Here is a 27,618-nt window from a genome sequence, read left to right as displayed (position 1 = left end):
ACCTGGGGCTTCCCTCACCCCCCCTGCAGCTGATCGGTGCCCACGTAGAGTTGCTCCGATCCTCCTGGACCCGTCGGCGGCCACTTCCGGTTTCGCCGTCAGCCGCCGACAGGCTGGGAACGCAAGGGATTCTTCGCATTCCCAGCCACAATAGCGCCCTCTATGCTGCTATTGCGGCAAGGAAGGCCGCAATAGCAGTATAGGGGGTGCTATTCTATTGTGGCTGGGAACGCAAAGCATCACTCGCGTTCTCAGCCTGTCGGCGGCTGACGGCGAAACCGGAAGTGGCCGCCGACGGGTCCAGGAGGATTGGAGCGACTCTACGTGGGCACCGATCAGCTGCAGGGGGCTGAGGGACGCCCCAGGTGAGTAAAACTCATTTTTTTATTTGACTTAAGTGCCACTTTAAGCTAAAAACATAAAGCCATTGACCGAGCCATCTATCTCCACCTGGGGGAACTACGCCATGTTTTTACGAACAAGAGGAACAAGGAAGCAGTTCCACTCAGACTTAGGCCTCCTTTTCACAGGCAATTGAACTGTGTGCTCAGCGAGCAGTTGCCAGGGCAGTTACCAGGCAGCAGCGAGCAGTTGTGAGAGTTTGAGAGGCATTTCACTTCGCACATGTGCAGAAGACCCAGGCCGGACCCGACTGAGCCTGTTATTGGGGCTGATCGCGGCTCAAACAGAAGACTGCGGGAGGACGCCGTGGGACTCAGATAAGCTTATGCAGCTGGAGGAAGCCCGGGTAAGTATCAAATCTTTAGAAGTTGACGTCTCTAGTACACTTTAAATAACTGATCATATACATGTCTGATTATTTCCTCACCTCATGCAGTTCTCAAGAGAATAAAAAAAAGCCAGCTGAGTTCATCCAGGGGTACTGACTGACTCTGCCTGTGAAGCATGAGGGCATACGTTTGACTCCCATGTCAGGGGGGAAAAAAGGGGAAAAAAAATTCCAGTGGTTAAAGAACATCATCTGAGCACTTGCCCCACTCACCTTGTTTTATGGTTTTGATGGCCACTCTCATTTTCAGGCCACCCTGCCAATAGCCTTCATGGACCTGAGCAAAGTTTCCTGAGCCCAGCTTCTTCACCAGGGTAAACTCTTCTCTGGGCCTCTCCCATTCGTCCAGAGGTAGCGGGCTAAAGTCTGCAGCCACCGGCTCATCCTACCCACAGAAGATGAAGACAATTAGCTACAATATGTTCTATTTGCCTCCCGTACAGCCTTAGTAGCTCTTGTGTTACCTGAAATAAGCTGATCTGAAGAAGTATGACTGTAGGCCAAACAGAGCCCCCCTGCCACAGAAAGTGTAGTCAATGTACACATCAGCCACAGATCTGCTCAGGAAATCACTTTGTGTACATCTTGTCTATAATGGGAAAGATGTACAGGAACTGTGCCCTCTAGTGGCTGGAGGGAGCAGTTTGAGCCTCTTTCAACAACAGCAAATGCATATAATGGAATACAAAATACAGAGGACAGAGGAGAATATTCTAGTGGAATATGTTTTGGTCATGGAGAGGAATGAAGTGTAGGGCTATACTCCCTCATTTCTTTTTGAAAATGTCTACCAGTCAAGCTAAGTACACACATGTGAGAATTGTCACCCATCAGGGATTGGGAAATGATCCTTTGTGAATCGGGAAGGGGAGGCGGGGAGAATTGCGATCAGTAATGCTCAGGCATCGGGGATTGTTAAAGATCCCTCTGGTTGGATCCTTAAAGGAATACTGTAGGGGGGTCGGGGGAAAATGAGTTGAGCTTACACGGGGCTTTTAATGGTCCCCCGCAGACATCATGTGCCCACGCATGCTCCGGCCCCGCCTCCGGTTCACTCCTGGAATTTCAGACTTTAAAGCTAATGGGAACCGATTTAGAAATAAAAAAGTCAGATACTCACCTAAGGAGAGGGAAGGCTCGGTCCTAATGAGACTTCCCTCTCCCGGTGCCCGGTTCCGCTCAGGATCCCCGGTAGCAGTATTCGACCAGTTCGGTCAAATACTGTCACTTCCACCACTGAAGAGAGGTTTCGGAAGTCTTCGGGAGCACTCGGGCTCCCGAAGACGGGCCGCACCGTACCCAAACGCCCTCTATGACGCACTCGCGCGTGTCTATGATGCGCGTGCGCAGTACGGAGCCGCCTGTCTTCGGGAGGACTCGGCTCCCGAAGACTTCCGAAGTCCCTGCGGCGGGGGATTTGAACGGACGATCCTGAGGGCACCGGGAGAGGAGAGGGTAGGCTCATTAGGATTCAGAGCCTTCCCTCTCCTTAGGTGAGTATCTGACTTTTTTTTTCAGGAGGGGTAACCTTAGCTTTAAAGTCTGAAAACCACTGCGCCTGCGCGGCTGCACCCTCGCTCCCGCTGAAGTCACCAGGACAGGAGTGTACTGCACAGGCCCAGTATAGTCTGTTCCTGAGCAGTACATTCCTGGTGACATCAGCGGGAGCGAAGACACGGCAACGCAGGCGCAGTGGTTTTCAGACTTTAAAGTCAGAAATTCCAGAAGTGAACCGGAGGCGGGGCCGGAGCATCGGTGAGTGGCTGCGATGGCACAGGGCATCTGCGGGGGACCATTAGAAGCCTCGGGTAAGTTCAACTCCTTTCCCCCCCCACTCCCCTACAGTATTCCTTTAATGATGACCACAACGCCTGAGCAATAACGATCGGTGGACGCTGTATACACATAACGATCATTAGCCAAAATGGTTGTTAGCGGGCGTTTCAACCAATGGTTATGGCATGTGTATATGTAGCTTCAGGGTATACTTGGTCGGTCGGTCGGTCGGTCAGTCGGTCGGTTGAAAAAAATAAGTTGTTGGTGATGCTGCAAATAGTGATTGAGATGCTAATAATTGCAATTTGTATGCACATTTAATACAAATAGTATGCATCATCATCTCTTCTTCCCTGCAGCTGTGTGCTCTACGCTGCCCTCCTCTGATTTCCTATCACATGTAATCAGGAGTAGGGATGATCAATGAGATGCAAATTCTTCTGAAATTATGCACATTTTTATGCAAATATATGCAGCTTGAAAAAGGACCAATCAATTTAAACCTGGGTTTGAATTAATTGGTCCATTTTCAACCTGCACTTATTTGCAAAAAAATTTGCATCAACTCGGAAGAATTTGCATCTCTTTGATTATCCCTAATCAGGTTTGAGGCCGGATCCACACTATAAGCGCTTTTCTGAGCACTTTGTGATTGATTAGCGCTTTCTGAGCACTTGTTAAAAATGTCTCCCATTCACTTTCACTAGAATCGCGGTAAAAATCGTAGCAATTTTTCGCAGAATTATGTATTTATTCTTAAAAATGCGAACACAATTGCAAAAACACACGTTTTTCTTATAGCTTCCATTGAGGCAAAATCGTCCCAGAAATGGTACAGGCAGCGCTTTGCTGAGCGGATCGGAAATAAACCGCTCAGGTGTGAACTCTCTCATAGGGAATCATTGCACAAGCGTTTTTAGGGCGATTTTTGAAAATCGCCTGCGCTTGAAAAAAGAGCAAAAATGGCCTTAGAGTGAACGAGGCCAGAGGGCTCGTTCACAACCAGGGAATTTTTGTGCTTATTTTGAGCGCCGACGATTTTAAAAAAACGCCCTGAAATCGCTTGTGCAATTAATCCTTATGGGATAGTTCATATCAGCGCGTTGCGTCCTCTTTCTGCACAGAAAAGCGCTGCATGTACCATTTTTCAGGGCGATTTTGCTACAATGGAAGGTATAGGAAAAATGCAAAACAAATGCAATACATTGGGCTTTATTCACAAGGCGGTGCTAACCTACTTAGCACGCCTAAAGTAGTTTAGGCGTGATAACCTTTGCACTAGTAGATAAGCACCGTTTTCAGGAATAAAACTCGCGCGCGCAAAGTTTTGCGGGCAAAGTCCGGTGCGTGCAGAAAGTTGCATAGGGTTTAATGGGTGCATAAAACTTTACACGAGCAAAACTTTGCGCGCGGGAATTTCGCCCGAGTTTGTTTTTATCACACCTAAACTGAGTTTAGGCGTGATAAAGGGCTTTTCACCAGCGTGCACTGGCGTAACAATAGGGCCTGCAGCCCCTGCTCCCGTGGGGGGGCCCGCTCTGGGCCGTTTTGTGGGGATTGGAGGGGTGGCAGCATGAGGGGAAAGCCTTGGTCACAGTCGGCGGGGAGAGGGGAAGTCCCCCCCCCCCCCTCTCCCTCACCTCGGGGCTCTCCCCTCTGCGCTCCCCTCCAGCTTAAGTTACAGTGTGGGCAGCGGGCAGCGGCAGGCAGATACATACCTTCCCTGTTTTCCACCCCATACTCCTCGCTCTAGCGTCTGTTGTCACTTCCGGAAGTGACGTCAGACGCTAGAGCGAGGAGTATGCGGTGGAACGCACGGAAGGTATGTATCTGCCCGCCGCTGCCCACACTGTAACTTAAGCTGGAGGGTGGAGCACAGAGGGGAGAGCCCTGAGGTGAGGGAGAGGGGGGGGGGGGACTTCCCCTCTCCCCGCCGACTGTGACCAAGGCTTTCCCCTCATGCTGCCACCCCTCCAGCCCCCACAAAATGGCCCAAGCGGTCCCCAGGGAGGGGGGGGGCGCTCTGGAATTCTGCAGGGGGGCCCGGTGGGGCCTAGTTATGCCCCTGCCAGCGTGCTAACAGTTTGCATCGCTTTGTGAATCAAGCCCTTTGTATTTATTCTTTTCCGAGTGAAAGAGTTCACTTTCTGACTGACGTCAGGAAGTGAAAAAACATAATCGCTCTGAAAAAGCACTTAGAAATGCGCTTTGCACAAAATCGTGCAGTGGAGCAAAAAACGCGCAAAAAAAGAAAATCGCAGTCAGCGATTTTGATTTTAGATGTGAACAAAGCCTAAGTATCTACCAGGGATGAAATGCTAGAATGTGATATTATGGCAACTTACCTTCACACAGGGCTCGCTCAGCATCAGGCCCTTCATCACGGGTTTGGTCTTGTAGTGGTCGATGAGCTTGGTGAGATCTGGGAAGAGGTGTGTGTGGAAGAGGTGATATTCCCCCTGATCACTCCGCATGATCTTAAAGTGCTTCACAGCATCGCTCATTCGCACTGGCATGGAAAAACGAGCACATTTATATTACACTGAGATGTTTGTATAATACAAGCATTGTGGATAAAGTTTTTCTTATCGTCTTATCGAGCTACCCTAAATAGTCTGTGGGAGGGGCATACATAAAGGGTGGGTGGGGCGTCTGGACATGTGGGCGCCGGGTGGACTGGCTCCCATCTACACCATTAATGACTAGGGCTACCTAACATCCGAACCCTAGGTGTCCGATCATTTAACCCCACCACTGCCATCTGTCCCTCCCGTGCTATCTATTATTATTAATATTATTATTATGTATTTATATGGTACTGACATCTTCAGCAGCACATTACAGATTACATAATCATGTCACTGACTGTCCTCAGAGGAGCTCGCAATCTAATCCTACCACAGTCATATGCACTGGCGTAACTAGAAATCCCTGGGCCCCCTGCAAAAAAAAAGACAGTGTATGGGTCAGCGCTGTGCTTAGCTGAAAAATGCGTGCAGCAGTGCGATAGCGCATCACATTGCTGTGCAGCGCATATGATCTGAACGTCAGACGTGCTGTACTTCTGACGTTCTTGTGTGTCACACATTCTTCATGCTCCCAAAATGCGCATGGCGGCGTCTACAGTGTGGACGAGGCCTAAACCCTTATACTACATAGAGATGGTAAAATTGGTCAGTGATTGGCCAATCATAGTTGAAAGTGTGTACCAGGCTTAAAGTTAACCAGAGACAAAGTAATATAACTTATTGATGCTTACCTGGGGCTTCTTCCAGCCCTATAAGCAGGAGTGAGTCCCTCACCGTCTTCCCACGGTCTGCCGTTCAGCCATGATCAGCTCCGGTAATAGGCTCAGTTGTGTCGGTCCGGGTCTGCTGCGTATGTGTGGGAGGTCCGCGCATGTGCAGAAAACCCAGACTGAGAATGCAAAGTATATAAGCGCTGCATAAGTTGCTTATCAAAGCGTTTATGCAGTGTTTGGGGGGGGGGGGGGGGGGGGGGGGTTAGCGTTGTAAAAAACTTTAACCTCCCTGGCGGTACGATAAGTTCTGGATTTTAGGGTCTTTTCAGCATGTTTCAGACCCTAAAATCAGGAAAAAATCATGCCTCCAAAATGCCAGCAGCAGCCCCAGCACTCACCTTTCTGGGCACCAGCACTGCAGTTTTCCCTCCGTCCTCCGGGTAGTGCTGTAACTATGTAGTGAGATCAATGACAGCGATCTCACCAGAGTGATTCAGAGCCTCCGTGGAGAGGAAGTAGAATGGCTGCACGCGTCTGGATCCCCCGGGAGGTGAGTAAAAACGCCCGCTGCGCTCCATTGCTCTGCATTGAGCTCCTGGCGGCTAGCCTGAGCATAGCTTGGGGTTACTGCCAGGTAGGTTATTATACTTATCAGGTCTCTGTATTTCCTTATTCCGTTTGTAGCTCCGCTCTTTAAAGGATACCTGAAGTGACTTGTGACATTATGAGATAGACGTGGGTGTGTACAGTGCCTAGCACACAAATAACTAGGCTGTGTTCCTTTTTTTCTTTCTCTGCCTGAAAGAGTTAAATATCAGGTATGTAAGTGGCAGACTCAGTCTTGACTCAGACAGGAAGTGACTACAGTGTGACCCTCACTGATAAGAAATTACCCTTTTTACCTCTTGCTTGCTCTCAGATGCCATTTTCTGCTAGGAAAGTGTTTTATAGTTGGAATTTCTTATCAGTGAGGGTCACACTGTAGTCACTTCCTGTCTGAGTCATGACTGAGTCAGCCACTTACATACCTGATATTTAACTCTTTCAGGCAGAGAAAGAAAAAAAGGAACACAGCATAGTTATTTGTGCGCTAGGCACTGTACATACACAAGTCTACCTCATCATGTCACATTTCACTTCGGGTATCCTTTAAAGAATGAGGTCACAGGCGCTTCTCTGATCATAGAGAAGCACCTATGACCTCTTTCTTTAGGGGTGGGGCTATGGATGGGAGAAGGATGCCTGGTAAGTGCAATAAAGTTTTATCTAAAAAAAAAAATCCCTCACAAATCGGAAGTGCTGTATAGAGATGTAGCGAACAGTTCGCCGGCGAATGGTTCCAGGCGAACTTTGGGGGTTCGCGTTCGCCTGCACCAGGCGAACTTTTGCGGAAGTTCGATTCGCCCCATAATGATGTAACTTTGACCCTCTACATCACAGTCAGCAGTCACATTATTGCGAAACACATTGCTCCCCCCTCCCCCCTCCTCCAAGCAAGGTCCTTATGCCATATCACTCGCCTGCCTACACTAATTAGTTAAGGGACAGCTGCCTCCCTCCACCCTCCTACCGGAGGGAGGAGGGTCTCATCTGCCAGGGAATTATACTATTTAAAAAACCAGTTTACATACCATGGCTGGGAATCGAACCCAGATCTCACTGTGTGGTGGGCAAGTCACCCTAACCGCTGTACCACAACAGTACTAACTGAAACTGGCCTAGCATTTACTATTCATGCTCAATGCAATAGAAACATTAGGTTGCTTAAAGGGAACCTTAACTGAGAGTGATATGGATGTTTCCTGTAAACAATACCAGTTGCCTGGCAGTCCAGCTGATCTCTGTGACTGCAATAGTGGCTGAATCACACCCTGAAACAAGCATGCAGCTAATCCAGTCTGAGTTCAGTCAGAGCACCTGATCTGCATGCTTGTTCAGGGGCTGTGGCTAAAAGTATTAGAGACACAGGATCAGCAGGCGATTCAGGCAACTGGTATTATTTTAAAAGGAAAAATCCATATCCTTCACCGTTTAGGTTCCCTTTAAGGATTTGTAGCATAAAAGCCAACTCACATTGGCTGGGATTTGAACCCGGGTCTCACTGTGTGTTGGGCAAGCACCCTAACCACTGTACCACAACAGTACTAACTGAAGCTGGCCTAGCATTTACCATTTATGCTCAATACAAGAGAAAAAGTAGACAAGACAAATAACATTTATATCACGCTTTTCTCCTGTCTTAAGGGCTCTGCCTCTGACAAAGGAGACCAGGGTTCAAATCTTGGCTCTGTCGGTTCAGTAAGCCAGCACCTATTCAGTAGGAGACCTTAGGCAAGTCTTCCTAACACTGCTACTGCCTATAGAGCATGCCCTAGTGGCTGCAGCTCTGGTGCTTTGAGTCCGCCAGGAGAAAAGCATGATATAAATGTTATTTGTCTTGTCTACTTTTTCTCTTGTATTGAGCATAAATAGTAAATGCTAGGCCAGCTTCAGTTAGTACTGTTGTGGTACAGCAGTTAGGGTGCTTGCCCACCACACAGTGAGACCTGGGTTCGATTCCCAGCCAATGTGAGTTGGCTTTTATGCTACAAATCCTTAAAGGGAACCTAAACTGAGAAGGATATGGATTTTTCCTTTTAAAATAATACCAGTTGCCTGAATCGCCTGCTGATCCTGTGTCTCTAATACTTTTAGCCACAGCCCCTGAACAAGCATGCAGATCAGGTGCTCTGACTGAAGTCAGACTGGATTAGCTGCATGCTTGTTTCAGGGTGTGATTCAGCCACTATTGCAGTCACAGAGATCAGCTGGACTGCCAGGCAACTGGTATTGTTTACAGGAAACATCCATATCACTCTCAGTTAAGGTTCCCTTTAAAGAGGAACTCCAGTGAAAATAATGTAGTAAAAAAAGTGCTTCATTTTTTTACCATAATTATGTATAAATGATTTAGTCAGTGTTTGCTCATTGTAAAATCTTTCCTCTCCCTGATTTGCATTCTGACATTTATTACATGGTGACATTTTTACTGTGGGCAAGTTATGTAGCTGCTCCTAGCTGTTTTGGCTGTTAGAGACAGCTGTAAGCAGCTATTCCCTGTCTGTGAACATTGTTACATTGTGGCAGTTTGCCCAGAGTACCGCAGTACTCAGAGCTTCTTGTATGAGGGGTTTCAGCACAAAATCAGTCACACAGCGCCCCCTGATGGTCTGTTTGTGAAAATCATTATATTTCTCATGTAAAAGGGGGTATCAGCTACTGATTGGGATAAAGTTCAATTCTAGGTTGGAGTTTCTCTTTAAGCAACCTAATGTTTCTATTGCATTGAGCATAAATAGTAAACTCTAGGCCAGTTTCAGTTAGTACTGTTGTGGTACAGCGGTTAGGGTGACTTGCCCACCACACAGTGAGATCTGGGTTCGATTCTCAGCCATGGTATGTAAACTGGTTTTTGAAATCGTATAATTTCCTGGCAGATGAGACCCTCCTCCCGAATAGGAAGGAGGGTGGAGGGAGGGCCTCCAGGTATTAGAGCCCTTGAAACATGTTTTCTATCATTTTTGCAGCCAGTAGAATTTTTTCAAATTTTTAAAGTTCGCCTCCCCATTGAAGTCTATTGCAGTTCGCGAACTTTTTCGCGAGTTCGACACTCGACAGTCTTCACTGTCTATCAGCTGCTCATGTGAAAGGGCCCTTACCGTTCATCCACTCCTGAAGCTCCGCTAAGCACGTGTTTATAATGAATTCAAGAAGCCTTGACTTATTGCACTACATAAACACATTGCAGTGGATTACGGTATGGCATTTAGGTTATTATACTTGTTACACAGTGACAGACTTTTATCCTTTTGTTAGTACTGTATAGCAGAGTTTTACAACATTTTAAACACAGAGAGCAGCAGCCAGGATTATCATTTCCAGGAATAGTTTGCAGCGGAATCAGCAGAGAAATAGACTTTGTGGGGGGGTTGCATCGGCCGTACCTACAGTCCTGTTCACACATACACACATGAGCTATATTGCACTTACACTTTGTGCACAGATTTTGGCTGCTGGTTAGCAGTTATCAGCATAATAGTACAATTTGTGCTAGATTTCTCTCGCCTGTGCTTCTTGGTTGGTCCACCACCTCATTAGCTTCACAGTTGGTACATTTCTGAGAAGAACGTACCACTCTGGTCTGATAGTTTGCACATAAGAGAGAGATCCAGAGCTGTACAGTACTAGAGATTGATTGCATTTGTACTTTTTGATTCGTTAGAATTGTATGGGCACCTTAAAAGAGAACCAGAGATGAAGCACCCTCTTGTATTTTACCTTATAAATCAGTGGGAACATGACAGTAAACACCTAATCTGCTCTTTGTTTTATTGTTCTCTGTTTAATCTGACTGTTATCACCTCTGATAAGAATCCCGGACTGAGCATTCAGTCTGGCTTTGCTATGGAATGATTACAGCTGAGTCTGTCTTCTCTCGTGTCTTTTCAAGTCCAAGCCTGCCCCCTTGTGGCTCTGCTATAATGACTCAGCTATAATCATTCCCAGCAAAGCCAGACTGAGTGCTCAGTCCGGGATTCTTATCACAGCTGATAACAGACACTTTTAGCAGTGAGGATGAAACGGTGAGCAGGGTAGGTGTTTTCTCTAATGTTCCTACTGATATATATGGTAAAATACACAAGGGTAATTCGCCTCTGGTTCCCTTTAAGTGGAACTGGTGTAATCAATCTATAGGTTGAGGGTTCAGGGCCAAGTTCAGTATGAACGCATCACTAGCCTAGAGACTAGGGACACATCTGTCAGGATGGAGCAGGTAAGAAAGTTGATAGAGCGCCCTCTGGTGGTCGTGGTGAGTTGTGAACAATGCGTTTGGTGCAACCTCAGGAGGGCTCCCATACACCCACTAGATTCTCTCCAGATTGAAACCTTTATCAGCCGTCATGTACGAGTTTATTCCAGTGCGTGTACACGGCTTGAGGCTGAAGACAATTTTCTGACCGTTTTTTGTTTGGTTTTTTTTTAAAACGCTCTCATTAAAATTGTGGTAACATTGCAGCAAAATTGCCGCAATCGTGATTTTTTTAAAAAATCGTGATAACTGTTGCTGTTTTTTTTAAAACGATCTGAAAAGTGCTCTGCGGTGTGACAGCGCCCTTCAAGGTGCTCATCAAAGCTTTTATTGCAGCCAAATTAGGGCCCTGACACACTGGAGAGCGTTTTGCGGGTCTTTTTTTTTTTTTTTTTTTTTTTTGCCTCTGTTGACTCGATTGAGCAAAATAGCCTAAATAGCGATTGTTGAAAAAATTTATTTTAATGGAATGGAGGCATTTTTTTTTTTTTTTAATGAAAATGACCCTTAAAACGCTCTTAGATTTGTCTGGGCCGTCAGACTCAATAAGTCTTTTTGTATCCTGCAGCTGACATTTAAAAACAATACGTTGTATGAAGTGGTAGTAAAATTTGCTTCCAGTTCTTTCATATTCTTCCTCTTGGTAGCTTACAAATACAGGATCATCCTAGGCCTGGGACCTAGTGGATGTCAGGGGGCCCAACTGCCACTTTCTCTGTTCCATCTCCCACCTAACCTTCCCAAAAGGACCATCAGGATGAGCCAAAGTTTCTACCTTGCTTTGGGCCCCTTATCATCTAAGGGTGTATATACGCACATCCAATTTTGATTGGCCAATCACTGACTATTTTTGCCACCTCCATGTAGTATAAGGGTCAACAGAATGTGTACAGCCCCAGGCCGCCCATGAGGCAGTTTCCTTGGGCAGCGGAAGTGGTGAGGTGGCACCCGCCTGGCCGTGGGGGGAGGAGGGAGGGCTGCCGAGCTGGAGGGGTAGCAGTCAGGAAGGGGGCAGCGGGCACAGCGGTGGGGAGGGGGGTCCCGTTATGCGCTCCCCCTCCAGCTATTAGCGCAGTGTACAAGTATCAGGCAGCAGGGGGGGGGGGGGGGGGAACGATGACTCCCCTCCTTACGTTCCAGCGCTGCGTTCCACCGCTCGTCACTTCCTGCAATGCCACCTGCGGAAGTACAGTGGGCAGTACTGCAGGAAGTGGGGAATGCTGGGACGCAGTGCTGGAATGTAAGGAGGTGCGTCATTGCTTCCCCTGCCCACTGCCTGATACTTGTACACTGCGCTAATAAGCTGGCAGGGGAACGCAGACAGGGGGAGACCCAGAGGGGGGGGGGGGGGGGCATATAAAAAGTTTGCCTAAGGCAGCAAAAAGTCCAGAACCGGCCCTGATTGTGTATATACTATGAACGGATTGTGTAGGTAAGCTGTCATACTACATCAAAGTGGTAACATTGGACAGTCAAAGCCCAATCAAAATTGAATGTGTGTACCAGACTTTAATCCTTCATTGCTGCTACTTTCATTAGTGGCAGTGTGTGTTTATAGAAGCTCCCCGATCAGCCAGGACTGGCGATTCCATAGGGGCAAACTAGGTAGTTGTCTAGGGCCCCCTAACTGGCTCCCCCCTCCCCCCAATTTTTTTGGTCCCTAGAGGCCCCTGCAGAGTTTTCAGCAGTGGAGCGACTCACCTGTATGTCCAGCATGCTCCTCCCTCACTCCGTGCATTCCTTACAGATGATGTGCATTAAACCACTTCTAGTTGTGAAAGCCTAGCTGGTGCAAACATCCAATTTTTATTGGCCAATGACAGGCCTTTTATCACTTCCTTGTAGTATGAGGGCTTCCTGATGTTGAATACCGTAATAGTGTCGGTAAACTCTCATACTACATGGAAGTGGTGAAATTGGTCAATCATTGGCCAATCAAAATTGGATATGTGTATGAACCCTTGAAGCCTGGTACACACCTTCAATTTTGAATGGCCAATTTGACCACAACCCTGTAGTGTGTAAAATGAAGAGGAAAAAGAATGCCTATAAGGTCTTAAAACAGGAGGGGACAGAGGCTGCACTAAGCAATTATAAGGAGTGCAATAAAAATTGTAAAAAAGAAATTAGGCAGGCAAAGATTGAAGCTGAAAAACAAATCGCTAAGGATATCAAATCTAACCCAAAAAAGTTTTACAAGTACATTAACTCTAAAAAAAGAAAGGTTGACTGTATAGGACTCCTAAAGGATGAGGATGGGAACTCAATGGTGGATGACCAAGGTAAGGCAGAGTTATTAAATGCTTTCTTTGCTTCTGTCTTCACAAAAGAAACAGCACTGTTGCAAACTACAGAGGCGGAAGAGTCTCAATCTTCTAACTGTAATATTAAATACTTAACGCAGGAAGAAGTGAAGGCAAGACTAAATAAATTAAAAATAGACAAGGCACCTGGCCCGGATGGCATGCATCCTCGGGTCCTAAGGGAATTAAGTTCAGTTATAGATAAACCCCTTTATCTTATCTTTTGTGACTCTCTTGCAACTGGCAGAGTCCCAGTGGATTGGCGTACAGCCCACGTTTTCCCATTATTTAAGAAGGGCAAAAAATCTGATCCAGGAAATTATAGACCTGTAAGTTTAACATCAGTTGTATGCAAACTATTTGAGGGGTTACTAAGAGATACTATACATGACTTCATAGTAGAAAATAATCTTATTTCTCAGCATCAACATGGGTTTACTAAAGACAGGTCCTGTTTGACTAACATGCTCAGCTTTTATGAGGTAGTGAATGCTAATATGGATATTGGGAATGCTGTAGATGTGATATACTTGGACTTTGCAAAGGCCTTCGACACTGTTCCCCACAAAAGTCTGGTGCAAAAGTTGAGGATGCAAGGACTGGGGAAGAGTCTGTGTTCATGGATAGGGAACTGGCTAATGGACAGAAAACAAAGAGTTGTGGTCAATGGATCATACTCAAAATGGGAGACTGTTAGCAGTGGGGTCCCACAGGGGTCTGTTCTGGGTCCAGTGCTCTTCAATTTATTTATTAATGACCTAGTAGATGCAGTAGTGAGCAATGTTGCTATTTTTGCAGATGATACAAAAGTGTGCAGAATCATTAACTCTCAGGAAGATAGTGTCATATTGCAACAGGATCTGGATAGGATGGCTATATGGGCACATACATGGCAGATGAAATTCAATGTTGACAAATGTAAGGTCATGCATTTTGGACGTACTAATGGTCTAGCACCATACAAAATAAATGGGATACAGTTGGGGACATCAAACTTGGAGAAGGACTTAGGAGTACTCATTGACAACAAGTTAAATAATCGTACTCAATGCCAAGCAGCTGCAGCTAAAGCTAACAAAATTTTGGGATGCATTAAAAGGGAAATAAAAACTCGAGATGCTAGCATAATATTGCCCCTGTTTAACTCTCTAGTAAGGCCACATCTGGAATATGGAATTCAGTTCTGGGCACCACATTACAAAAAATATATTGCAGTTTTAGAGCAGGTGCAGAGACGAGCAACAAAATTGATGCGTGGGATGGAAGGTCTCACTTATCGAGAAAGGTTAGATAAACTGGGTTTATTTAGTCTAGAGAAAAGACACCTTAGAGGGGATCTAATTAACATGTATAAATACATCAGAGGGCAATATAATACCTTGGCGGATGAGCTTTTTGTCCCTAGGCCTTCTCAAAGGACTAGAGGACATGATCTGCGCATGGAGGAAAAATGTTTTAGCCATTTATTTAGGAAAGGGTTCTTTACAGTAAGAGTGATTAAGATGTGGAATGCATTGCCACAGGAAGTCGTTATGGCAAACTCTATACCTGCATTTAAAGGGGGCTTAGATGCTTTCCTTGCGTTGAAAGACATCCATGGCTACAATTACTAGGTAATGCCTAATGATGTTGATCCAGGGATTTTATCTGATTGCCATCTTGAGTCGGGAAGGAATTTTTCCCTTTAGGGGCTAATTGGACCATGCCTTGTAAGGGTTTTTTCGCCTTCCTCTGGATCAACAGGGATATGTGAGGGAGCAGGCTGGTGTTGTACTTTATACTGGTTGAACTCGATGGACGTATGTCTTTTTTCAACCAAAATAACTATGTAACTATGTAACTATGGATTACGTACACAATCCTTTGGAGGTGGTAAGTAAAATTGGCCAGTCAAAATTGGATGTGTGTATGCAGCCTAAAGCTTGGTACACAGCTTCAATTTTGATTGGCCAATGGCTTGCCATGTTTTACCACTTTCAATTAGTGTGAGGACCAACAGATTTTGAATACTATAAACAGATTGTGGAGGTTAAGCTGAGTACACTATGCAGAGTGTGGGGAAAAACAACTATAAAGCCTGGTAAACGCCTTCAATTTTGATTGGCCAATCACTGACCAATTGTACCACCTCTATGTAGTATGAAGGCCCAACAGCTTTCACATACCATGAGCAGATTGTGTAGGTAAGCTCTCATACTAGATGCAGGTGGTAAAATTGGTCATTGATTGGCCAATCATAAGGTGTTTACCAGTCTTAACAGGTAGTGTTCGGGCATGCCGGATCTCTTGCCGACGTATCTGGGCCTCTGTACACACACAAGATTTTTAGCAGGGGAGAGCTTTAGCGGTTGCCTTGGACAAGTTTAGTCTAGTGTGGGTACAGACCTTTCGGGCTTGTTCACACGAAGGTCGCTTTTAGCTTCTTTTTTTTTTAAACGTTGCGATTCTCAAAATCGCCCTAAAAGCGCTTGTGCAATGATTCCCTATGAGAGAGTTCACATCTGAACGGTTCGAGTCTGATCCACTCACCAAAGAGCTGTCTATACCATTTTTGGGTCGATTTGCCGATAATGGAAGGTATAGGGAAATCGCTTGAAAAAGCACTTTGTATAGCGGTTTCCTGAGCGCTTTGATGAATAAATACATTGTATTTATTCTTTTCCGGGTCTAAGAGTTCACTTCCTGACACTTGTGTCAGGAGTGAAAAAACAAATCGCTCTGAAAAAGCATTTAGAAAACCTCTGTACAAAAAAATCGCGACACACAGGTAAGCGTCGGGAGGCACTAAAAAGAATAGAGCACAAAATCGCAAAACAATGGCATCAGCGATTACGATTTTAGATGTGAACAAGGCCTTACAATAGCATGTTGTTCCCATATTTTTGTAGGCTACCTCTAGTCAGCCACACTTCCTCCCACAACCCCTCCCCACAAATATCCTGGTGGGTGAACAGACTCCCTAAATCAATCAATCAATCAATCAATCAAGTCGTAACTGGCGCTAAAAGGCAAGTCTGTGGGTGTTACCTGATAAGGCATAGACGAAGCCCTGCTTATCGCTGACTCGGATCAGGAACGACCCCGTCGTGTTGCCCTTTTTCATGAGTAGGTTGACGGCCTCGGTCCGCGAGAGATCTCCAAAGAACCATCTGCGAAAACACACATTTTTAGTGTGAATTAAAGACGAAAACATTTTTTGAATGGCAATACATATATGTAGTCCATGCACCATGTACAGTTAGAAGAACATAGAAAGTTTGCATCTGGTACATCATAGTGGATAGAACAGACTCACATTTATATCTGTAGTAGCACCTCCATCTTTCTCCTCATACTGATGCCGTGCAACTAGTACACCCTCAGCATTGTGTCCTTCCCTCCAGCCTGGTGCCCTCCCCTGCCATTTGCCAGCCTGGATTAAATTACATCTCTTTTCACAGTATGTAGGAGAAGAGAGACAGCAGAACAGCTGCAACCTGCCTTATTATGTTTGCTATAATTCTTATATCACATGTCTGTCTGCCTGCATTAAGCTTCGTACACATTTTCAATTATAATTGGCCAATCACTGACCAATTTTACCACCTCCATGTAGTTTGAGGGTCAACAACAGATATTGAATACTCTGAGCAGATTGTGTAGGCACGCACTCATACTACATGGAGGTGATAAAATTGGTCAGCCATTGGCAAATCATAATTGAAAGTGTGTATCAGGCTTTAGATTATGTCTCTCTTTACAGTGGCTGGGAGCATGACAAGGTCATGACATCAGTCCTCCAACATCCACAAAGGCTAGGAATGAAAAACAAAATTTCCAGGCTCAATTTCAGACAGAGGGCAGGACTATCAAGGCCATATGTGGAATATGTTTAGTGCCTCTTGTATAGGAGCAACATATCATTGATCATTCCTAACAGTGACCAATAAGAATCACTCTTTCATACCGCCAGGGTCGCCTTCAGGGCATCACAGAGGGGACTGCTGTATGGGGCCCGAGTGAATCTGGGGCCGGCGAACATTGCCTATTAATGTGATGAGAGATGCCGGATGCTCATCCAAGAGTCACCTTAGTCAGTTAGTGATGAGACAAATGGGAGAAAAGGATTTTTACTTACCCGGGGCTCCTCTCAGCCCCATGTAGCCCCATCAATATCCTTCTGGGCCGATCCGTTGTGCTACTGTGAAGTCCACACAACCCAGCTGCGTTGCGGCACACTGCGCAGGCACTGTTCTGGGCTGCGTGACTCCTCCATCATATCCCATAGCTGAGAGTGTTCTGTTCAAGCGCAGTTACAGTTTTAACAAATGGAGCATATGCCCAGCCAAGGCAGCACGAACGTTAGTATGTTCAGGCCTTCAAAGTGTGTGATTTGCCATGTGGGGGCATAGGGATGTAGGGGGGCCCAAGTAGGATTGCCCAGTATGGGGCCTAAAAATTTCTGATGGCGGCCCAGCATACCGCCAAACTGGATGAGAAATCTGAGAACTAGATTGGGGTAGGAGGTGCTTAAAGGGAACCTGAACCAAGTTAAATTATTTAAAATAAAACTTATGATTTAACTGCAAATTAATATTACATACTTAGCTTGCTCTCAGAAGCTCTTCTTACAAGGATTCCTTCCAGTCCTGATGAGATTTTCTCAGAACTGAAATATATTGGTTGCTGTCGGTTATATATCAGTTGCTGTCAGTTATAACTGAATGGACAACTGATGTGCTAGGTAATGTCCATGTCTCCCTATGGCTCAAGTGGGCGATATGGGAGGTAAGTATGTAAGTAAGTGTGTATGTTTATTTTAACTTTTAATTTTCAGTTCAGGTATGCTTTAAACAGATAAAATAATTACCATTGCTGCTTCTGCTGAGTATCTGTATTTAAGAGCACCACTGCATCATTTTGTGGAGGGAGTGTTATTAATGAAATGTGGTGTTTTTTTATACCAGGCGCACACACAGGGTTACTCTCGCAGACCTGGACTGGACTCGAGCCCTTGGACAGCAGTTTAGGGGTGAGTGCTGTACGGACGCATCGCTGGCTACGGACGCATCTGCAGATATGGAAGGGACTGGAGCAACGACTTCTGGTGCATGCTAGATCGGCTTATGGTGAGGAGTAGAACACTTCGATTAGAGTTCAGTAATGGGTCATTGTCGATAAAGATCTTTAGGCGACATTGGGGGACACACTGGACTCCTGGCTGAGATGATCCTTAACGTCTGTCTCTGCTGCGTGTCATTTAGCACGTGTACCTTGTAAAAGGGTGCACAAATCCAATTTTTTGATTGGCCAATATTCCTCTTTTGTGTAATATGAGAGGGCCAACAGTTTTTGGATACAGTGAGCAGGTTGTGTTGCCCTGTACTCGCACCGTCACGCAACAATCCTCCTTTCCCCTACCGCAGCCAAATGTTTGCCGCGAACAGCGGATGTGCGAATAGCGGAAGTTCGCAGAATACTGTTCGCCGGCGAACCGTTCGGGCCATTTCTAATGGCCACTACCTTGACCAACCCTTCCCCCCAACACACACACAGATGTGTCCTGCTCACCGCCCCCACCGATGTACAAAGTATATATGCACACAGGGAGATGTTGCTTGCTTCGAAGTTGGGAAAAGCTGTTATTTCCCACAATGCGACAAGGTTCACAGACAGCTAACTGTCAGGTCTGGAAGCAGGGACACAGGAGGACACGTGGTTTTATTATGAGCACAGGACCAAAAGAGAGCCAATACTGTTGTTGAGGGCCTTTTGGGGCCCCTCTGGCCCAAAGGTCCCGATGCAGTCGCAACCTCTGCAACCCTTATTGCTACACCCCTGTATAGGATTGGTGGTGCTGCTTATCAGGCTGTACCTCTTTTGGGAGGTTGATATTTAAAGGTCATTATTACATAACTTCCCACTGGAATGTGACCCAGAGAAAGACCTTTACAACTGACTGAGGATAGGTCAAGTTCCTCATTTGTTTTGCTGTGGTTGCTTTGTGCCCTGTATTATGAGTATATTTCTTGTATTTTGCGTCTATCCTTTTGCTTGTGACGTACTACTACCCCCATCTACACTATATCTGGCTCCTGCTTCTTTGTTTTCCTTAGAAACATAACTCTTTCACTGAGTGCTGAAGAGGACAAGGCAATCTGGTTGAGACACTTTGTTGCCTTGAACACATACCTCAAATATTGCATTCAAAGAGAAACTTTAACCTAGGAATGAACTTTATCCCAATCAGTAGCTGATACCCCCATTGCCATGAGAAGTATTTACCTTTTCTCTAATAGATCATCAGGGGGGTCAGTATGGCTTATATTGTGATGAAACCCCTCCCATAGTGTGATGTCATGACCATGGCCCTGACAGTTTCTTGTCTGTGAACCTAGTTGCATTGTGGGAAATAACGGTTTCCAACTGCTAAGCAAGCAGTATCTCCCTCTCTGCATAGAACTCTCAGTAACAAACATTCTGTACAGATCACCTGGCACGACTAAAGATGTCACCACCTGTGATAAATGTCAGAAAGTAAATCAGGGAGAGGAAAGATTTTACAATGGGCAAAAATGGGCTGAATAATTTATAAATGAATTTTGTAAAAAATACACTATTTTATTCATTGTTAATTTTATTACCGGTTCTCTTTAAGGCTAGGCTCACAATAGGCACCGTGTTCTCTGTAAATGCAGGAACACAACGGAATGGAAAAGTTGCGGATTCACGGTGCACTTTATCCATGTGCTGCTTCGCGTACAGTGAAGCATATGGTCCATGAAAAGTATGCTTCACTGTCAGTGCACACATTTTGCAGTAAAGTACTGCATGCAGGGCAACGCTGCACGCCATTAGACCACAGCGTCTGCACTATGACAGCTGCATTGGTGAAGCATTGCAGTGTGACGTTCCACAATTACATTGTGCCTGTTATGTCGCACAGCAACACCCCCTGTGACTGTAGCCAGTGAATCTGAGATGGTTCACTAGCCCCTGTTTATACTTATCCTGGCTTTCCTCCAGCCCCATAAGCACTGTGGCCTCCTTCACCGTCCTCCTCGGCCTCTCCGTTCAGCCACTATGACTCTAGGCAATCTGGGCAGTTGTGGGCTGTTGCGCATGAACGACTCGGCTGTGTGCGCACCCCTCCGCACAGAAGCCCACGAGTAGTCGGCGACTGACCGGATTACCGGGAGTTGTAGCACCAGATCGGAGGGGCTGAAGTGGACGGCGAGGGAGGCCACGGTGCTCATGGGGCTGGAGGAAGCCCCAGGTAAGTAAAAATAAACGCCAGTGTACCATTTCAGGTACACTTTAAAGAGGATCTGTACTCTCCAATTTTTACAATTAAAAACATACCAATTAAATCATTGTGATCTCCTGGATCCCTCTTTGCCGTTCCCCGCCGCGATCCTGGCTTACACACACACACACACTCACACACACTCACACACTCACACACACACTGAATTATCTGCTCTCTAGTCTGGGATTCTCACAGTATGTCAGCATGTGACAGGCAGCTCCCTCCCCTCTCAGCCTCACAAACTGCATCACAGACAACACTGAAACTGAGAGCAGGGACGCTGTCTGTGAGGAATAAACAAAGCACACAGAGCCTGCAGGGGGCGTGCAGAACTTGTCCCTATTACAACAGGGGCAGCCCATTCCTCCCTGGGTCGACAAAGCTTGACAAAGAAAATAAGATTAGATATATTACAGAGACAGTGCAACTAGAAAAGGCTGCAGTAATCCGGATCACATTAGGACACGTATAGGAACTTATAGGATAGAAGAAATAAGGCTGAAAATGTTGTTGAGTCTCTTTAAGGCTAGTATATGCAATTTTTACTTCAGCTCTGATTCGACCAAGTGATCACATCAATATTCAGACATCGATTGGATATAGCAGTGCTAGCATACACACGTATGCGACTTCTTCTTCAAATTCAGATCAGATTTCTGATCATTTTTCCAATTGGATATCGATTGAAAATGAATTTAAAGGACGTACACACAGAATGATAGCCAGTATTTTGATCAATATTTTCCAGCATGTCTTATGTTTTTGGGCTTGGATCAGTCGGTGGCAATCAATAGGCTGTATCATTGGCCAATCAAACTTAAAGGTGTATATTATGCTTAAAAGGAACCCGAGGTGTGACACCTAAGGAAGCTGTCATATTTATTTCCTTTTAAACAATACCAGTTGCCTGGCAGCCCTGCTGATCTTTCTGGTCAGTAGGGTCTAAATCACACACCTGAAACAAGCATGCAGCTAATCTTGTCAGATTTGTCAGAAAAATCTGATCTGCATGCTTGTTCAGGGGCTATGACTTAAAGTACTAGAGGCAGAGGATTAGCAGGACTGCTAGGCAATGTGCATTAGTTTAAAGGAAATAAACATGTCAGCCTCCATATCCCACTTACCTCAAGTTCCCTTTAAGCCTCGTACACCATCCCATTTTAATTTACCAATCAATGACCAATCTTGCCACCTCCATGTAGAATGAGGTCCAACAGATTTTCAGTACTATGATCAAATTGCGTAGGTAAACTCTCATACTACATAGATGTAGTACATTTGGCCAATCAGAATTGGATGTGTGTACCAAGCTTATAGTACAACCCACAAGGACTATGATCATACTTGCCTCTGTTCATCATATGTTGTTGCTATTGGTGATGTTTGCACTTGTTCTGACGAGGGATGGTCAATGAAATGCAAATAATTCTGAGTTCATAAAAATGTTTATGCTAATTACATGTGACTTGAGACATCATAAAAATTGACCAGTCGAGTGTTGCAGCCGCAGCAGCATTGGATTGGCCCTTTTCAGGCTGCATCAACTGACTTGAAATCGGCATAAACATTTGAACCGACTCCGTATGATTTGCCCTCTTATGGATCTTCCCTTCCCAGGGACACAAGTTTATTTGTTAATAGACTGCCTGGGCTCGACCTTATCAATATTATTGATTATAGTATTTGTTCTGAGCGATTGCGGAAGGTTTCTGTAATGTTCACGCGTGTTTAATTGTTTCCGCGTGTGCCGTTAGGGATTTGTGTGAGTTGAACGAGGCGGGGTAATTCCCGTGAGCTGTAGTCGTGGTGGTCACAGTCCAGTTCCAGGGGATAAAGCCGGCGACACATACAGTCGAGGGCAGGGGTGTAACTACAAATCACGGGCCCCCCCAGCCAAACTTTGATGGCTCCCCCAATGGTCACACCCTTTCCCTTGCCTACCCCTGGTGACCCTCACAGCATAGGGGCCCATCTCACAAGGGTCATAAAACAAGTGTGGCCATCATGATCGTCACTCTCATAACCTGTATCCACATACATGGCAGTGGCGTAGCAATCACCTCTGCAGGGGATGCAGGCACAGGGGGGCCTGGAGCAGAGACCATTAACGAGGGAGGGGGGGCCCATCCAAAGTGGCCAAGTGATTTCTAGTTGCGCTCATGAGACATGGGTGTCCCCAGTATAGCCAGCAGCCTTTACTCACCTCCCAAGCTCAATCGATGAGCAGCTCTACCCCTCTCCGCTCTGCCTGGCATCCCTGCTCCCACTGCCACTAAGTTCCGGGTCCCAGCTTGATGACGTCATCAAGCTGGGACGCACCATTAGAGGCAGAACGAGGCAGGGAAGTCGGGCAGTGCGGAGGGGAGTGACGATCACCGGGTGAACGTCAGGAAGGTGAGTCCCGGTCCTCTTCTTTTTTTTTTTTTTTTTTTTTCCCCCTCCTACCGCAGCTGCTTACGGTGATCACTGCGATCGGCTGGTGATCATGTGATCAGGAGCCAATCGCCATGGCTCCTGATCAGTGAGGGGAGATGTCAGCTGTCGCATGACAGCTTTTTCTCCCCTCTCGGGTATGCGCGATCGTGGCGGGAGTGGTTAAAGCAGGTGGCGTAAATCCTACGCTGCATCAGGCTCAGGCAGCCACAAGTGCGGTGTAGGATTTACTGCACGCGGTCCCCGGGAGGTTTAACATATGCCTTGGTTGCCTGGAATACCTTGTCCCAGCCCTGCTTGTAGCACATATAGTTTCTTCTGTCTGCTATACACCTGGAAAGCTTGTGGTAGATGGTAAATTAGTAACTACAAGTAGACGATAAAGAGTCTAAAGTCTGCGTAGAAGTTGCTTAAAAAAGATATGAAGTCTCCTGTACTGCAGCTCAGCAGCATTAAATGACTTGAAGTCCTATTGTGCAACATATCTCTGTCCTGTAACATGAGACTGCCAAAGGTTGTTGGATAGGGGAATATTCCGGAGCACCTTTTATTCCACTTGCTCCCAATTTCCTCTCTTTTCTGCTGCATGATGGGAAGTCAAGACAAAGAAATATAACTGAAGCTATAATATAAAATATGCTTAGGAATTATGCATTTAGCAGGAGTGTAGTCATAGGATGGCTGCAACAGGGCCCCAGGGAAGAGAGGTGGGTATCTCAGTGGCAGAGTCCAGACTCAAAGCTTCATGAGATGCTTTAGGTCCATATATATAGATTCCTGAACTTTCTCGGATTACAAAGTACACAGGTACTTACCTATAAAGAGGGAAGGTGCTGGGTCCTATAGAGCCTCCTCGTTCCTCTCACGCTCCCCTCGTTCCAGCACTGGCACCGCCGTTCAGATCTCCCACCACAGGAGGCTTCAGAAGCTTTCTGGAGCCTGAGTGCTGCCGATGACAGGCGGTTTCATACTGCACATTTTGAATGCATGAGAGAGCATGCTCGCGCATGCGAAGTCCGGAGCACCCCCTGGAACTGGAAGGCTCTATAGGATCCAGAGCCTTAGGTAAATATCTGGCTTTTTAATATAAATATTTATTCAGGTTTGTTTTATGAAGTGGCTCTCTGTAGTACAGGAAAAAGGGGTTACACCCCTCCGCCAGGGAGGGATAGCAATAGGTATGAATGATCAAAAAACAGAGGCGCCATTAAAGGCGATCATTAAAAGCAGATTGAGTGGGAGGTCCTAGTGGACTTACCTGCAGGTAGTCAGATTCAATGAGTTTCATTTTAAAAAATACCTTTTATTTTCACACACAAAAACAACTGCAACGTGTTTTGCGAGATAACCGGCTTATTTAGGCAAAAAAGATTTACGTATCTGCTATCCAAGGTTTGAAGCTTGTCACAGGAACCCATATTATTCAGGAACCCATCATGTGCAGGAACCGATATGAAGCAGGAACCCATATTATGCAGGAGCCCATATTATGCAGGAACCAATATTATGCAGGAAGGAACCCATATTATGCAGGAACCCATCACGTGCAGGAACCGATATTATGCAAAAACCGATTATATGCAGGAACCCACATCACATACAGGATCCCTTATTATGCAGGAATCCATATTATGCAGAGAGCTATCACATGCAGGAACTTATCACGTGAAGGAACATATGTGCAGGAACAGTTGGGAGCCTTGCATGACTTATGTAAGGGTGGGTGGCTGCACAGTACATTGAAGAAGAGAAAGGACCTTGTGCTGGAGCAGGTGAATGACTTCCTTACTCTGTTGTGCCTCTCTGCATCGGGGAAGGGGTGAGAGGTCTGTGTCCAGGGCTGAATTTACCATAAGGCACTGTAGGCGAGTCGCGCCTACAGGCACTTGATGAAGTAAAGGCAGTGCCTCTCTCTCTCCTAACCTATGCAGAGTCTTGATGAGAGTCTAAATGAGAGTGCCACTGATGAGATCTCCTTTCAATCAGGGGCATCTCTAGCTACTTAATACTGAGAGTACCTCTGGCTACCTAATGCTGGGGATACATGGGTCGACCGACCGGTGGCTCGATTAGCCGCTGGATCGACCCCACCCGCGTCCCCGCCCGTCCGCGTGGATCGATTACCGCTCGCCCCCGCCGGCGCTTCCTTATCAGCGCTCGATTCCCTGCCATTGTCCGCAGGCGGGAATCGAGTGGGCGGGGGTCGAGCGGCTTGATCGGGCCAGCTGAATATTATCAGCTGGCCGGATCAGCTGGTCGATACATGGTACAGAAACGTACCGTGTATCCCCAGCATAATACTTTGGGGCACCTCTAGCTACTTAATATTGAGAGTTCTTCTTGCTACCTCATACTTAGGAACACCTGTAGCTACCTACCTATGGGCAAGGTAAGTAAGGGAGAAGTGACAGCTGGGCCAGCCAGCACACTTGCGGTACGGATCGGTGGGGGTTTGTAGGTTTACGGAGAGTGAAGTCGAAGGTGCCAGGACATCTGTGCCTATAGGCTCCTGTGAGTTTAATCCAGGCCTGTGTGTGTCAGTTAAGGGTGACATCACTTGGGTAAGGGGGCTGGATACGCTGGCCAGCCCAGACCTACCACCTCTGCTGTCCCAACATGATCTGATCTAGCGTTTTGTGTCTTTGCCTCTTATATTGGGGAAAGAAGTGGCCACTCCCCTTGTTTGCCCCAGGATTAATCGGGAGTATCTTAGTATCAGTATCTTAGCAATTATAGCCATTGGCAGCTTGTTTATTCGTTGATGAGAAACCTCCCGGAAAATCTTGTTTTTCTGCCAAACTTCCTCCTCAGAGCTGCTTCTTATAATGCCTATATTATTACTAGTCCATACACTAGTATGAACTCTTTCCAAGATATTTCCCATACCTGCTTCCCTGCCCTCCCCCTCTGCATGCCATAAACCATATAAATAGGACATTTTCCCCCAATGATGCTGTGACCTATGGTTAGTTTTCTAAATTAGGTCCTATAGGTGTTGGTAGCTGTTTACACCCTCCTCCACTTACTCAGAATTTCTGCTGTGTGTTCTAATTCCTTCCCCCAGTTTCTGTGTCAGTTCACTGAGAATAATTTCTGTACAGAAAGACCCTGAGATTTGCTATTCTATGGAAACTCACAAATACTTGTTAGTGTATAGAGAGTCACTGAGATTTGCTACCCTACAGGGATTCATTACCATACTGGGAGTCAAAGCAATTTGTTTTTCTGCAAAGAGTCACTAAGATTTGTTACTCTATAGAGACTTGTTGAGATTTGTGGCTCTCTAGAGAGTCACTGAGATGTATTGGCAAGAAGTTTTGAATCAGGATGATACCATTTATTAGCTAACTTAAAAAAATAAACGTAAGCTTTCGGCTATTCTGCCTTCATCTTATTCGAATCCTGTATGATGTTAAAGGATACCAAAGCCGAGACTATTAGGAGAAACGCAGGGGAGCAGACATGTATGGGGACCTGTCCTTGATAGCTACTGCTCCCCCTGTTCTCCTTTGCTCCCACCCCCCTTACGTAAAGACCCCGAGCGGCCTCTTCCAGGTCGCTGGAGTTGGGTCACATTGTGCAGGCGTTAGCCCGGCTTGCGTGCGCCCCTCAGTGCGCAATCACAATGTATAGGGTCGAACACGCCATATGTTCACCTGAGGGGGCGAATGCGAACATTTGTTTTTTGCTGCGAACTATTCGCTGGGGGAACAGTTTGGGCCATCTCTATTTAGAATAACAAAGAAGGGCTGAATAGCATTTAAAATAATATGGCAGGTGGTATTCATAACCTTGTTACTCTCCCTAGCGCTCAATTTCTGCAGGATTTCTGCGCAAAAAGTGGTTCAATTAATTTTTGTGAAATTTTTGCTTGCAACTTACTAAAATCCATCAAGCAAGGGTCTAGTATCCATTTTGAGTATAATAAAAGTTTTAAATACGAAATCATGTCAAAAAGTTAAATGAAAATTTCTAAAATAAACTTTTCAATCACAAATAGAAAAATCTTCTTTAAATATGGATGAAGAAATAAATCTACAGATGCAGAAATAAATACTGTCCAGTGTTTACCTAAAACATCTTCCTTGTGTGGTACAACTACTAAGGGCCCACGCACACGCACACTTGCACGTCATTTACCGCTGTTTATGCTAAAGCAGTATTTTGATCTTTATTTTTCCCACTGTCTGCAAGCAGCATGGTCTGGTCGTTGTGGGGTCCATTAGCTCCGCACTCCTGTATCCCCCGTCACACATCTTTCTCTTGTGGTAGTACATACACCGTTATAACTCTTTCCATGCCAATTTTCAGCGTTGACGAAGCTAACTCGTCCATACCGTTTGTAGCAAGTTTTTTAACAACAAGTCAGCCTTGTCCTTACTAGTGTTGGGCGAACAGTGTTCGCCACTGTTCGGGTTCTGCAGAACATCACCCTTTTCGGGTGATGTTCGAGTTCGGCCGAACACCTGATGGTGTTCGGCCAAACCGTTAAGAGGGCATGGCCGAACGTTCCCCGAACGTTCGGCTAGCGCTGTGATTGGCCGAACGGGTCACGTGGTTCGGACCCGAACGCGCTCTGATTGGCCGAACTGTCACGTGGTTCGGGTAAATAAATACCCGAACCACGTCATATCTCCGCCATTTGTCTGTGGGTTTAGCTTTGGGTAGGCAGGCAGGGTAGTTCGCGCTCCAGCCACGCTAGCCAGGGTTCCCCCAGTCATTGTGTCGCTGCTGGGAATAGTAGTACACCGCTCGCTCAGCCACACTATATAGCATTCTGTTTACTGCCACTCTGTGTACCTCGCTCAGCCACACTATATAGCATTCTGTTTACTGCCACTCTGTGTCTGCTGGGAATAGTAGTACACCGCTCACCCGCCACTGTATAGCATTGTGCTCTGTGTCGCTGCTGGGAATAGTGGTACACCGCTCACCCGC

The 27,618-nt window shown here is 46.1% G+C and overlaps 1 protein-coding gene across 1 annotated transcript in view; it reads right to left on the bottom strand.

Moving 5' to 3' along the window:
- Positions 1 to 27,618, bottom strand: part of LOC137542259 (protein-tyrosine kinase 6-like) — a 70,497-nt gene that overhangs the window by 28,188 nt on the left and 14,691 nt on the right. The window contains exons 2-4 of the mRNA XM_068264038.1: positions 15,987 to 16,108; positions 4,912 to 5,075; positions 1,004 to 1,175 (exon numbers count right to left, since the gene is read on the bottom strand). Coding sequence (XP_068120139.1) covers positions 1,004 to 1,175; positions 4,912 to 5,075; positions 15,987 to 16,108 — 458 coding nt within the window. The remainder of the gene's footprint in view (positions 1 to 1,003; positions 1,176 to 4,911; positions 5,076 to 15,986; positions 16,109 to 27,618) is intronic.

This window comes from Hyperolius riggenbachi, chromosome 12, assembly GCF_040937935.1.
Source record: "Hyperolius riggenbachi isolate aHypRig1 chromosome 12, aHypRig1.pri, whole genome shotgun sequence".
Taxonomy (NCBI): Eukaryota; Metazoa; Chordata; class Amphibia; order Anura; family Hyperoliidae; genus Hyperolius; species Hyperolius riggenbachi.
This window is presented reverse-complemented; position numbering and strand designations above follow the sequence as displayed.